Here is a 12,877-nt window from a genome sequence, read left to right as displayed (position 1 = left end):
TATTGCTACCACCATTTCCTTTAGTGGAAAGACTGCCCTCCTCTCAGCCCCCATTCAGGCTTGTTCACATCTTACTCTTCTTTTGAGACCCAGTAGAAAAGCTCAACTCTGACGGAGCCTCCCCTACTGCTCCCTTACCTCTGGAAGGCGTGTAGGCTCAGTGCTGCAGCCCTGCCCGGAGTGCCTACCATCGTCCTGTCACTGAGAGCAAGTGCCCAGGACACCGGCTGACTTAACTCCATCTCTCCTTGTACAACACAGATCTGCATGGGTGAGGCCTGTAAAGTCTTAAAAGAGTACCTCAATCATTTATTAAAAATATTCATCTGCTTCTAAGTTACATAACCAATTTTAATGCAACTTCAATAGGGCATCTTTCCCATTGCTCCCAAGATTTCGTCCCTCTCTGCTGCTGTAGGCATAGATGGCTTCACTCCATCCTGTCTTCTCTGGACCATGATAGAATTCTGCGTATAGGCATAAAAAAAGAAGAAACCAAAATCAGTCATGTATTAAATGCTAGTCATTTGCCAGTAATTGGCTATTGCTTCCTCAAAAAGGAAATTCTAAAAACCAAGTTAAAAAAAAAAATCCAAAACCTAATTATAGACTGCAGATAAATGTTTTCAAACGACTGACAATTAAATAGAAGTGGTTATTCCCGTAGGAACACACTAATAGTAATTGGGTTGAGGATATACTACTCAAGTACAAAGCACAAGAATATATAGATTCCACTAAGAAGTGTCACTAAATAATTGCTAAATGAAACCAACAGTGCGTTTAGCAAAGAGAAAGGAAATTGCTGGGCACAGTGCTCAGGGAAACAGGAATTATATACCAATATCTTAAGAGAAATGGGACCATTGTAACTACCATGATGGCAGAGGGAAAGGAGGAGGCAGAAATAGAAGTCTAACATGGTATGTTATAGCAGAGGAAATTACACGTTCTGTTCATCTCCAGGAAAACTAAATTCATAGCCAGGCTATAGTGATAATACTACAGATACTTACATACCTAGAAAGACCCACCTATGTCAAAATTGCATTCCTGTAGCTTAGAGTAGGGTGAGGCTGCTAACAAGAGCTCTTGAGGATCTTTAAGATTTAGAACTAAAAGAATACACACAGGATAAAGTTGAAAGGTTCAGTTTCCCCATGGCCATCACTGGGAACCGACTGTGGGTATTGACTAATTTCAGGCCTCAGTTTCAGCCTAAGATGGGTTTTAACACAAAGCTAGTCAAGCAAGGCTTACCCAGAATTTCCGACAGTGTTTGTATTTCAAGAAGTAAATGGAACACTTTTCCCGGTCATAGTTATTTTCATCCATACATCTGGTAGAAGCATCAGATTCCTTAAATACATGAGAGGCATCATTTAAAAGGTAGAATGAGGTCTAAAAGAAACAAAAAACTGAAGTTGCTTCCCCCCATAGCAAATAATGTGAAATAGTTCACTTTTGTTCATTTTATTGGGTAGACACTAACAAAAACTAAACAATCCTGCCAACTCACTCTGCTCAGACAGATGTCTCCCTTTTCATCTGAGCCAGTTTTCTGAACATCTGATCCAAACCATTGACTGAGATCAATTAATCCAGTAACTGTTTAATAAGAAACTGAGACGGAGTATATTATGTCCAGAATCACCGCTGTGCAGCTAGACCCTGTTTCCCGACTCCCAGTACAGCTCTCCCACCTTTCCAAATCCTCACTTGTACTTGAATGTTTGATTGCAATGCTTGTTTCAAGATTCTAAGCAAATTGCCAGTAACTGGTGTACAACAAGGCAACCTACATTAACACCATTCATCTCAATGAATTTTTGGCTTTCATTTACTCATTACACAAGTAAATACACTATTACATAAGCAAATTTTAAGAGACATCATTAATATCTCTTCAAAATAAAAGTTAGCAACACAGGGCTATGCATTCAAAAGGACGGTAGGTGCCACCCGGGGATTAAACTTAAGCTGTTTGAACTGAAAGTAGATTGAATAACTAACTTCAAAGTGATAGGTAAAACTCTGAGTCATCTAAAGGAAAGCTTTCACTAAACAGGTAGGCAATGGCTTGACAGATCTAAGAACATTTTCTAAAGAGATTTATTTACTAAAGGTAGCTGTTGAGGGCGGCACCTGTGGCTCAAAGGAGTAGAGCGCCAGCCCCATATGCCAGAGGTGGTGGGTTCAGGCCCAGCCCTGGCCAAAAATTGCAAAAAAAAGGTAGCTTTTGAAAACTGACCTAATATGCAGAACAAAGCTAAATTTCTATACCAAATATTTAATGCTGAGATAATGGCTGCGAATTGGAAAATGTATATGAGATAATGGAGCGTAATTTTCATAGTACCAATATAATGAATGCATTATTCAAGTTCAGCAAAGCCACAGTAAGTATTGCAAGTTGTACCAAATAAATGCCAATAAAAGCTTGTTATTAAAACAAAATATTGTGTTGATGAGACACCTTTGTGAAAACCTTCCAGCTTTGAACAGGCTAATTCTATTATCAGCTCGTTGTTCTCAGCCGGGTTATCTCAAGGACACGATGAAATTATTGCTATTAAAACAATAAATTTCAGTGACAATATAAAAATGTCATACCTTCCAATTTTCCATGTTTGGACTAAAGATTTTCCTCAGTGTTACACATGCTTATCTTGTTTTACAGCGACAACTAGACACTTGCTTATTATACAAATACAAGAAATTAAAAGATGAATCTTTGTTAGCAAAATCATGAATATCTAAAAATACTCTAGTGAAATAACATGCCAACCAGCAATATTTTTTTATATAGAAATAAAAATACTCATGAAAATTAAAAGCAAATCAGCCTACCAACAAGCAAGGATTTACATCAGGATCTCTAAGCCTCCGAGTTACCATGGGCATCGTAACAGTCTTCTTACTGACGATAGAGAAAAAAAGAGTTATACGATGAATGACAAGAAATCAATAAACCTCGAAAGCCCAAAAAGTACTTGAAAATTTAATTTTGGCACAATAATCATTTGGTGAGGAACATGTATCCTCTGCATGTGAGAATAAAAACTTGGAATTTTTTTTTCCTCTCCTTGTCATGCTTCAACAGAAAGGCCATATATTGAAATTCACCTATAAAAATTTGATTATGATATCCAATAAGAAAGACAGTTCAACTATAATTCAGTTGTACTTTATTCTTAAGTTAAAGCAACTAAGTGTACTAATAAAAACTAAGAATACAGTGTGCATTCTAACAATTACTTCCTTATTATACACTGATCAATATACAAAATAAAAATGAAATAATTTAGGACAGCCCACATTTTGCAAAAGTATTTACCAACTAAAGTACACGAATGCCTACTATGTGGCCAATACTAGGATAGTCAATATGCCAAAAAGCCAACTTATTGTTTACTTGACATTTCAAAAAGCCAGATGACAGTTCCCAAAGAGCCGATTGGTTATTCCAGGTCAAGTCATATAGTTGGGTAACAGTATGCCAACTGCATCTCCGAATATAGTTGTTCTCTATAACGGAATTTAACTGAAATTGGTATGCTTATTGTCTTCAAAGGAATGTTGTGGAAAAGATAAAATTCAAAATTCAATAGTGGAATAATTATTTCAAAGTGACTTTTGTTTCAACATATTGGTATACTATTGATGAACCACACACAAATATTTTTAAATGCTCTTAACTAATATTAAGGAGCTGATCTAGCTTGTACTCCTGAATCCTGTTCTATTGTAATCATTCTTCTACCTAAAAAGATTAATGGTTTAAGTGTGACCTACAAAATCTGACTGAATTAAATTGGTCAGTGTAACAAGACAGAGGTCAGAATTCTTGTATGAAAGAATTCCTTGCTCAAGGAGAGACCACTGAAAAATGAGTCATGTTAATAGAAATGACGTGGGCGGCGCCTGTGGCTCAAAGGAGTAACTCAACGGCCCCATATGCCATAGGTGACAGGTTCAAACCCAGCTCAGGCCAGAAAAAAGAAATGACGCATATTCAGGAAAAACAACCAAACCTGGTAAAATCCTATTCAGTGGAGGTATTCTCAACCAGAATCACCCAGTCCAATTTCTTCTCTTATGGGAAAGAACAAGATGTTCTTTTATGATTTTCATTGAACAATACTTGATAAAATGCAGCCAAAAGAAACACGTTGGCAAAAAGGAAATTCAAGCAGTTGTTCAATTTTTATATAAAAGTTTCTTCCTCTCCCGAACTTAATTTTTTTGCCAGTTTGACTTCTTCTAAGAGAGATGATAGTACTAGGTAAATTCACAGCTTTCTTTTTTATGTCTGTCCTATGATGTGTGAACAGTGAACAAGTATCAGAGGCAGACAAACTTATATTGAAATTCAAGTTGCGTGCCTTACATTAAAATATTCTACCCTGTACTTTGTTATCATCATCAGTTAGAAAAACAAAACCTAGGGTAACAACACAGATACTCGGATCAGGCATGCTGCTTGAATTTATTGACATTTCCTTTACCTTCCGGATTCTAAACACAAGTCCCCTCCTTTGCATGAATTCCTCATGTATTAACTAGACATGAAGAGGAAATGTCAATTTACAGTGAAGAGCCAGGCTGAAGGACAAGATCCAATGCTCTGTTACAGAGGCCTTATCTACTTACTTTTTGAATATACTGAACAAATGTTACAAGATTCTACCACTAGCAGAGGAGAGCCAGAAAGAAAACCAAAGATCTGAGGCAGGGGCTACAACCACAGTACATTTGAGAAATAACACTAAAATCCACTCCACAGAGCAAACTGCTTAGTCAAGCAGTTCTTCATTTCCCATCCAATGGTTCATGTCCCCACTCTTTCAGCAGCTTAGAAAGGGAAGTGGGAAGGGAACGTAACTGACCACGTCCACGCCTACACGCCGGTTGGATCCCACACCCGGTCCAAGGCTCTGCTAAACCGGGAAGCTGACACACACCACGCCGTTAACCCACTGCTGGGGCCAGAGGGGCAGGGACAAGAAGTTAAGGGTGGCATACCGAGGGGGGAGGGGAGATCGAAGGAGAACCTGGAGAGAGGCGAATCCTAGGCCTCGCAGCCTTCCGCGATGCTGCCGGTCAGCGTCTAATCCTGAACCGCGGGCACAGGTGGACACACCTTGCTTTGCCCTGCGACGGTGCGAGAGAGGCAGGGGGTGAGAAAACGCGAGGTACTGGGGGTGGGGACAGGCGATTGTGCTTCAAAGGCTGGAGAACAGGAAGATGGAGGACAATCTCGTGGTGTCCGAACGAGGCAGGGGTCACCTTCCTCGCCCCCAGCCGGAACAGACTCGTATGGCCGGTGGAGGAGGTCAAGAAGGGCCCGTGCTGCGGCGGAGCCTGACAGGAGCGGCTCCACGCAGCAGAAGTGGATCCGGGCCCCGTTGCAGCCCAGGTGCGCCCGACTTTTCCCGCTTTGCCTTCAGCCGCCGCGGAGGGAGGGGAGGGGGCCCACTCACCTCGGGCAGCTGCTTCGCCAGCGCCCAAGCAGTCTCCAGCTCCAAACACGTCAATGGCTTGCGAAGCAGGACCTTAAGTACCGCGCATCCGAACATGCTGCCCCCGCACCCCGGCGGCCGCTCGCCCAATCGGCGCACACCGCTGCCAGACTGACAGCTGCGCAGGGCACTGCGCGTCAGGGGCGGGCGGGCCTCGCCCCGCCCCATCTGGTGGAAGGAGGACCGAGGAAGGAGGAGTGGGCGGGGCGGTGCCCGTGGCCCCGCCTCTCCCCACCCAGCCGCGCCCCCACACACACAGGAGCCCGCCTCTTAACACTTCGGTTTGACGGACGGCACGAATGACCAATCGTCTGGCCTTCTTCTAGCGGCGGCGTCACCTAGTGGCAGGCCCCAGGGCAAAGCGCGCTTGGGAGGCGGGCCCAATGGCGGGCGGGGGGCGGGGGGCGGGCCAACAGGAGGCGGGGGCGGTGGCAGAGCAGGCCGGGGGAGGCGGCAGTGGGCGCGACGTCGGCGGCGGCGGCGGCGGCGGCGGCGGCAGCTGCAAGTTGGGCTGCAGGGGCAGCGCATACACTACAATGGCTGCTGGAAAGAGGCGTAAGGAAACAATTTCCAGGCCCGCCGCGTCCAGCCCGAAATATGAGAAAAAAATTATTAGAAATTCCGCGGGCGGTGTAAAGGCGGCGGACGGGCCGGAGGGAGGATGTTAAAGCCCCGCGGTGAGTTCTCCCGGGGTCCCGGGCGGCGGAGAGGCGTTTAGCGGGAGAAATATCAGGGTTATTTAAATTATGGGACTAGCTGAGGGGGCAGAGGAGCAGCGGCGGCGGCAGGAGGAGGAAAAGTTTGTGCTACTCTCAGCCCCTGCTCAGGACCCCAGAGAGAAAAATAATAATAAAAAATAAAATAAAATAATTAAGTGGAGCTGCGAGGACTCCTGAAGTGGCTTCTGACAGGGCAGGGGGCGATGCGGCTGGGGACCCGAAGGTGAGGTCGGTGGGAAAAAAAAAAACACCCTTTATTCAGGGTCTGGAAAGTTTGAAAAGTTTTCCTCCTCCTCCTCCTCCTCCTCCTCTCTGGTGCTGTGAATATTGTGACAGCGGCAGCGGCAGCAGCGAGAGCGGAAGACATTAGAGACCCGAAAAATAAGGGAAAAATTAATATAAATTCAGTTTTGAGAGTAAACTCTCCGCATTTTCCACCAAAACATCCCGGGGGAAGGTCTCTTCCCAAAGGGCCTGGCGGAAACCCGCAGTCGGCAATATTTGGGGGGCACTTTGAGTGACTTGGGGTAACTTTGCCCCTTTTTCAAAAGAGGTTTTTCTTTTCTGGAGAAATGAATTTGTTTTTGCCTTTTCCTCAGGTGGGCGAGTCGGGGTCGGGGTGCGGGGTCTGCGGGGAGGTGTGAGCCCGGGGTGTGTGGCTGCGAGGGGGGATAGGGGGAGGGGGTGCTAAATGAAAGCAGGAGATCGGCACAGAGCAGGGACAGCTTGTTGTCAGTATCATAAACAACCAAAATGGAGGGAGAACTCAGGCATATAACCAAATAAAAATTTTTTAAAAATCGCAAAAAAATCCCTAAAAATCCGGGATGCTCCCCCTTTTCTCGCTAAAGGTAAAAGTATGTACCGCCTTTCCCCTGAAGTCCATTTTGACTTTGCAGGGACCAAGGAGTTAATATTTATTTATTTTTTAAAACTTTCGAAGGGCAAAAGCCTTTTATAACTCAACCGACAATGAGAAAACGTGAAAATCCGATGCAAGCGAAGCAGGGGGAGGGAGGGGGGAGGTGGAAGTGCAGAAACTACTAAACTTATGGGTAATGTGGACTGATCTGAGATAAGGTAAACACTATATTTGCTATTTTATGACTCTTTTTTAATGATCTTTGCGGGGTTTTTTTGGTTGGAAAAGAAGTGATGCCATTTTCTTAATAGAGTTAATGTGTGTGATTGGAAGAATAAACCTTTCCGGCTTTAGATTGCATTTTCGTCGCATTTATGCTTCAGGTTTTGTTAGTGGCTCCCTCCTTTCTTTAAACTGGGCTCTACAGAGGAGGGGTGGCGAGGTGATGTTGCACAGAGAGACTGGAGTGCAAGACTGGAGTACCTTTTGGGGAGGGGTGGGGAGTTGCTTGGTTTCGCCCTTCCTGACACGTTTGCTTCACCTGTTCGTCCTTACTAAAGAATGTTAAGCTGAACTTTTCAGGGTTTATGTATATAAAAGGATGGTGCCTCTTGCATCACATTGATGTTAATGGGAAAGTGCTGCTGATGTTGGTTCCACGTGGGATATGGGACAGAGCAGGGCATTTTAAAGGGACAGCTTCTCTTTTCTTATGGTTTTCATCACCTACCCAGAATCACTGTCTGAGGACCAAAAGCAGAGGTGCTGGGGGGGGTGGTGATGGAAGAGCCTTCTCTTTCCATTATTCCAGTGCACCCACCTTTAGGAGTGATGGAGGGAGATGAGGGATAAACAGGCTCCACAGGAGATGGATATGTGTGTAGATTAGTTGTTCCAATCTGTTCTTTTGTGTAACAAGCCCTCCCAGGAATTTTTCATGTTACATTGCTTTGCTTTGGAAGCTGATTTTGGAAGGAATTTTGGAAAAATGGAAATAGTTTAAGGTGTGTAGTGTGATGGTATAGCACTATTGAACAGTTATGAATTTTGTGCAGTGAGATCAAAGAGATGTGTATGCCCATAATGTGATTTTACAGCCATTTTGCAGAAGCTGTAAAATACCTAATATTCAGTTTGGTTTAAGGTATGTTGAGGGCTTCTGGTTGAAAATTATAGACAGATTTCTTAACATTGTAAGCAGTAGGCATTTCTTTGGAGGGAGGAATCACACACACCAACATGAAAAAGTTTATGTATATATCCATTTTTAAAGCCCATCCTATACATGTGGTGTTGCACCTTTGAAATGAAAAGACTTTAAAATCCTGAGACCTATCAGTTTGCATCTTCTCAGCTGAATTTATTTGTGTTATTACACAGAAAGTGTTTACAGATCATAAACTACTATTGGCTCTTATGTTTTCAATTTTCACAGTATTTTTAAAATTTAAAATGTATAAGTAGTTAGCCAGTCTGAGAACAAGGTTGATCTTGAGTAGAAATTAATGTTCCATTTTCCACAGGCATATGGAGTTTCTGAAATAAATCCCCATTTTTCTTTGCTTTTATGATTTTATAGAACTGGATTAAAATGAGAGCTGAATTTTTAGACTTCTTATACTGTTTTTCCTGTCATACTCTACAAATTAATTTGTAGTCTATTGTATGTTGACAACTGAGCTCTTCTCTTCACCTTTCTGTAAATATCTCCATAACAACATTATGTTGGCATAGTGTTTGAGTACATCATCTTGTGGTTTCTGATTTTGGAAGCAATTACAACTTTCTAAGAACTCATTAAAAAGTGAGTTAATCCCGTGACCCACACATAAATCAAAATCGATTGAACTATCAATGGAAAAGAGAAACTACTCCCCCCCAAATAATCTCCAGTCCAGAGGATTCAGAATACTGTAATACTTAAAAATACTTGGAAGTTTATCTTCCGTTTTCACTGTGTTTTGGCTCAAGACAGTTACATTGACTACAAATAGTCAGAATTATTCTATGCATTTAAAATAAATAAGTTTTAGATTTCGAATAGTTGCACTTTGGCAAACCAGATACTAATATTAATAAATTCAGTCTTTATAAAAAATGAAGGAAAAGTATTTCTTCTAGTTGTACTTAGGTCATTTTGTTATTCAGATTGTTCAGACATGATTGGTTTATTGTTAACCTAAATAAAAGTGCTGGTATTGTCATTTTTTTTTCTTACATGGGATGGTATAAAACTTCGTTCATGCTTGGGTGTTACACAACTGGCTACTTGTCTGTATTAGAAAATGCACTCAGAGTGCACAAATAGAAAATTTGTATTCCTCAGAGAATCTTAAGAGTACAACGCAATATCTAATTTGAATTGATGGTATTGAGCTTTTTGCTACCTTAGAAATACTACCTGTTAAACGTCCTTTGTCTAAAGTTTGCTATTAAATTATACCAATTTATAGAAATAATGTAATGTTGTGTACTTAAAAATCTCTATTTCAGTTAGAATCAGAGAAACCTCATAGATTAAGATTCTTATTTGAAACTTACATGCTTAATTTTGCTATTTGAAATTCTATAGAAAATTTTGCTGTGGAAGATAATGTATAACTGTGGTTTACTGCTGATAAACTTTTGTATCTGGATTTTTATACAACCAGAATATTTTAATAAATAAGGCATTTTACAACTAAATAAATTAGCGAATTTGCTTTTATCAATATAGCTTAAAATTTTAAGGATTTTTTTTGTGTGTGTGTGTTTTAATATTATACAAAGCTGGGGGTGGGGAGTTTCCTTCATTTTTAACATGATCCTTATATACATTTTGGTTTGGTGTTCTGCAAATTTTTCTTTCTGAGGATTAAACTGTTGTTCCCTAAATTAAATGTAATGCTCTTGTCATAACTGAGATTTGGAAAGCCAGATACATATCTATAGCTATCTTTGATGCTTTGTGTTAGTAATCATTTGCCTCTTAAGCTATATAAGCAAAATGATCATTTCATCTAGGAATATTTTAGTAAATTTTATTTAGAATCCTATTCTTGGGAAAATTAGGATATGTGGAAAATTACCTGTTACACTCATACACCTATGGGAAAAAAGTTTTACTGAGGAACTTTACTTTTACACTGCCTGGAATACTTAGTCTTTTGTATGTGTTTGCAAATGTATAAGAAATAAATAGAAATTTTTTCTATTTATATTGATAACGTCTCAGATTGTTTCGTTAGTTGAGTAAGGGAAGAGTTTCAAAAGGAGAGAAGTGAATTGGTTCTACAAAATCCAAAATAGTGAATGTGTTGAAGGTAAAAGAGCTGTAAATCATCTCTTAAGCCATTTTTAAATCTTTTAAGAACCTGATAAATGCCTTTTTTCAAACATAGAATGCTTTCAAAGTATATCAGTCACTTCTAAAAAACAAAGGAATTTTAATTTCTTTAATTTTAACAGGAATTAATATAGGTAGCATATTTAACCAATTACTAAGTGTTTAGGTAGCCATGGAAAAGTATTTACAAATAAGTTAAATGTGAGGGCAGGATACATCGGATTGATGAACTTTAAAGTTAACTGTGATTTTATTTGATGCATGAGAATTTATTTCTATTTTAACATAGGAACACTTTGGAGGTAACTATTTTTTTGCTTTTGGTGTTTATTTCATTACCTAAATTTTTTGAAATTCCCAAACCTGAAATCCACTGTTAATACTGTTCATTTTATATCAGAGCAACTTTTTTATCTCATTGCACATTTCATTTGAAAATTTAATTTGAGAAATTAAGTGAAAATTTTTAATTATTTTATAAAAGTATTGGTGTATAGTTATTAATGTTTGAAGTTAGGAGAAATAAATATATGTGTATGAAAGGCTAGAAGAAATTTTTACAGAAGCATAATATGAGTTTTACTTTTAAATCAATTAGCCTGCTGCCAGTGGTTTGCATTCTCCTCAGTGTATACAGTTGACCCTGCCTCCTCTTTACAAGGTGGTATTGGGCAGGATTTGATGATATGCTACTACCAAAGGCACTTGAGTGTTTTGTTTTCTGATTTTGTGGATGTATTGGTGTTTGTTGTTGGTAAGGATTTTGCTTCTTTAAAATAAATACTTGTCAGAATATTTAAAAAAATTATAAAACAGAAATATCACTTTTGAAAAGTGAGGTGGTGTGATCGATACTGTATTAAAATTGTTAGTATTTAAAAGTCCCTGGATATCTTATAAACAGAGTTAGTTACTGCTGGATCATGGAATTAAAACTAACCACAGTGTGTTTTGGGAGTTTGAGATGACTGCCTAAGAAATGTATATGAATATGTAGAATGAATAAACGTAGGCAGTTATGTCCTAGGTTAATAAGACAATTTGCTTAAAATATTTTCTTACATTCAAAAAGTGGAATCTTTTCCTAATCTAAAAACATAGAAAACCTAGAAATGTGAAGGTGTTAGAAAACAAAAATGGTTTTTTGGGTATCTTTTAAAAAAAAGAGTTTTAAAGATTGAAAATATATAACAACAACATCAGTGTGAACCAAAATGTGCAAAATTGATGGTAAAGAACTAGGTAGATAAGAATTTCAGAACAAAATAGCAATTATGATACATTCAGAATTTAGCTTATATGAATTAAGAATAATCAACTACAAAGTAAAAATTATAAATATACTTTTAAAATGAGAGTGATAATTGGGGGAACCTATCAGAATATTTTTAATACAAATTACTGGTTTTATAATAACCTTTAAAAAATAAGTCCCCTCCTTATCTTCTTCAATTTGGATTAAATTAATTTAAATTCTAAGAATAATTAGTAGTGGTTATTTGGAATTCTTTTTAAAAAATAAGAAAAAATCATTTTTTGCTATTTTTAAAAAAGATGTTAAAGATTGTTTTACAAGTGTACCTATGTGAAGTGTTCTGAGAATTTCAGAAACTACTGAACATTGCTTTCTTCATTGTTCATCAAAAAGCTTAAACTTTCCTTTAAGTTATTGATACAAATTTTAAAACCTCGTTCTTAGAATAATTTGCTTTGTGGAGTTTCTTAGAACAATTTAAATAATTTCTTACAGACTTGATAACATTTAAAAAGCTTTTCACAAGATAAAGATAACATTTCACCAACAAAGTTCTTAATTTCTGGAATGTTTTTTAGGTGTATGCTGCTGATAAAAGGAATTTTTCTTTTCCCTTCTGTTAATTAGTAATTGATTTTCTAAAGGAGAGTCTAAGCCTATGAGTGTTATGGTCAGGAATAGAATTTGCCTTTAGTATTGGAAAATCTTTTGAGAGTAGAGGAGGCATCTTTTCTTAAAAGGCAGTAATGAGTCCTCTCCCAATTGTAAATGATTGCCATTACAGAGTCTTCACTTATGCCTTTTCTGAGGGAAAGAGCCTCATTTCAGACTTTTAGTCTTTAAGTATTTGAGTAACTGTCTCACCCACCTTTGGAATTGCACCCATACAAAGTTGCTATCTTTTAATTTCTGAATATGAGAATATTCTCTGAATAAATACTGCCATTAAAGGACTGCCATCTGACTTTAAAAAGACATACGTATCTCTTTAATCAATAATTAGACATTAAAACCTTTAACTTTAATACACCTTTTGGCGACTGTGAAACTAGAAATCAATTAGAAAATGAGGAAGTTAGCCCCTGTAGCTAAAGGACAAAATTAGAAAGTGTTATCAATTTTGTTCCCTTGAAGATACATTAATAACTATTGATTTAATGGTTCTTGATCAGAAAAATTTAGGAAATTGAACCT

The 12,877-nt window shown here is 38.7% G+C and overlaps 2 protein-coding genes across 5 annotated transcripts in view; one reads left to right on the top strand and one right to left on the bottom strand.

The window, feature by feature from the left end:
• Positions 1–333: 333 nt before the first annotated feature.
• On the bottom strand, positions 334–5,554 carry CHCHD7 (coiled-coil-helix-coiled-coil-helix domain containing 7). 3 transcript variants are annotated; one of them, XM_053559365.1, is made up of 4 exons: positions 5,484–5,554; positions 2,851–2,920; positions 1,261–1,359; positions 334–467 (listed from the first exon to the last, which is right to left on the bottom strand). In XM_053559365.1, the coding sequence occupies exons 2-4, from the start codon at positions 2,902–2,904 to the stop codon at positions 363–365; spliced, it is 258 nt and encodes an 85-aa protein (XP_053415340.1). In that variant the 5' UTR covers positions 2,905–2,920; positions 5,484–5,554; the 3' UTR covers positions 334–362. The 3 variants fall into 3 exon arrangements, with proteins under 3 accessions (XP_053415340.1, XP_053415339.1, XP_053415338.1); XM_053559364.1 differs by lacking the exon at positions 5,484–5,554 and adding an exon at positions 5,026–5,472; XM_053559363.1 differs by lacking the exon at positions 5,484–5,554 and adding an exon at positions 2,614–2,693 and having other exon boundaries at positions 1,261–1,401.
• Positions 5,555–6,019: 465 nt separating this feature from the next.
• PLAG1 (PLAG1 zinc finger) overlaps positions 6,020–12,877 on the top strand; it is a 42,974-nt gene continuing 36,116 nt past the window's right edge. Inside the window, exon 1 of one of the 2 annotated variants that reach the window (XM_053559361.1) lies at positions 6,020–6,199. The gene's annotated coding sequence lies outside the window, so the exon portion shown is untranslated. The remainder of the gene's footprint in view (positions 6,200–12,877) is intronic. The other variant, XM_053559362.1, reaches the window with a different exon arrangement.

This window comes from Nycticebus coucang, chromosome 13 (genome assembly GCF_027406575.1).
Source record: "Nycticebus coucang isolate mNycCou1 chromosome 13, mNycCou1.pri, whole genome shotgun sequence".
In the NCBI taxonomy this organism is placed as follows: domain Eukaryota; kingdom Metazoa; phylum Chordata; class Mammalia; order Primates; family Lorisidae; genus Nycticebus; species Nycticebus coucang.
This window is presented reverse-complemented; position numbering and strand designations above follow the sequence as displayed.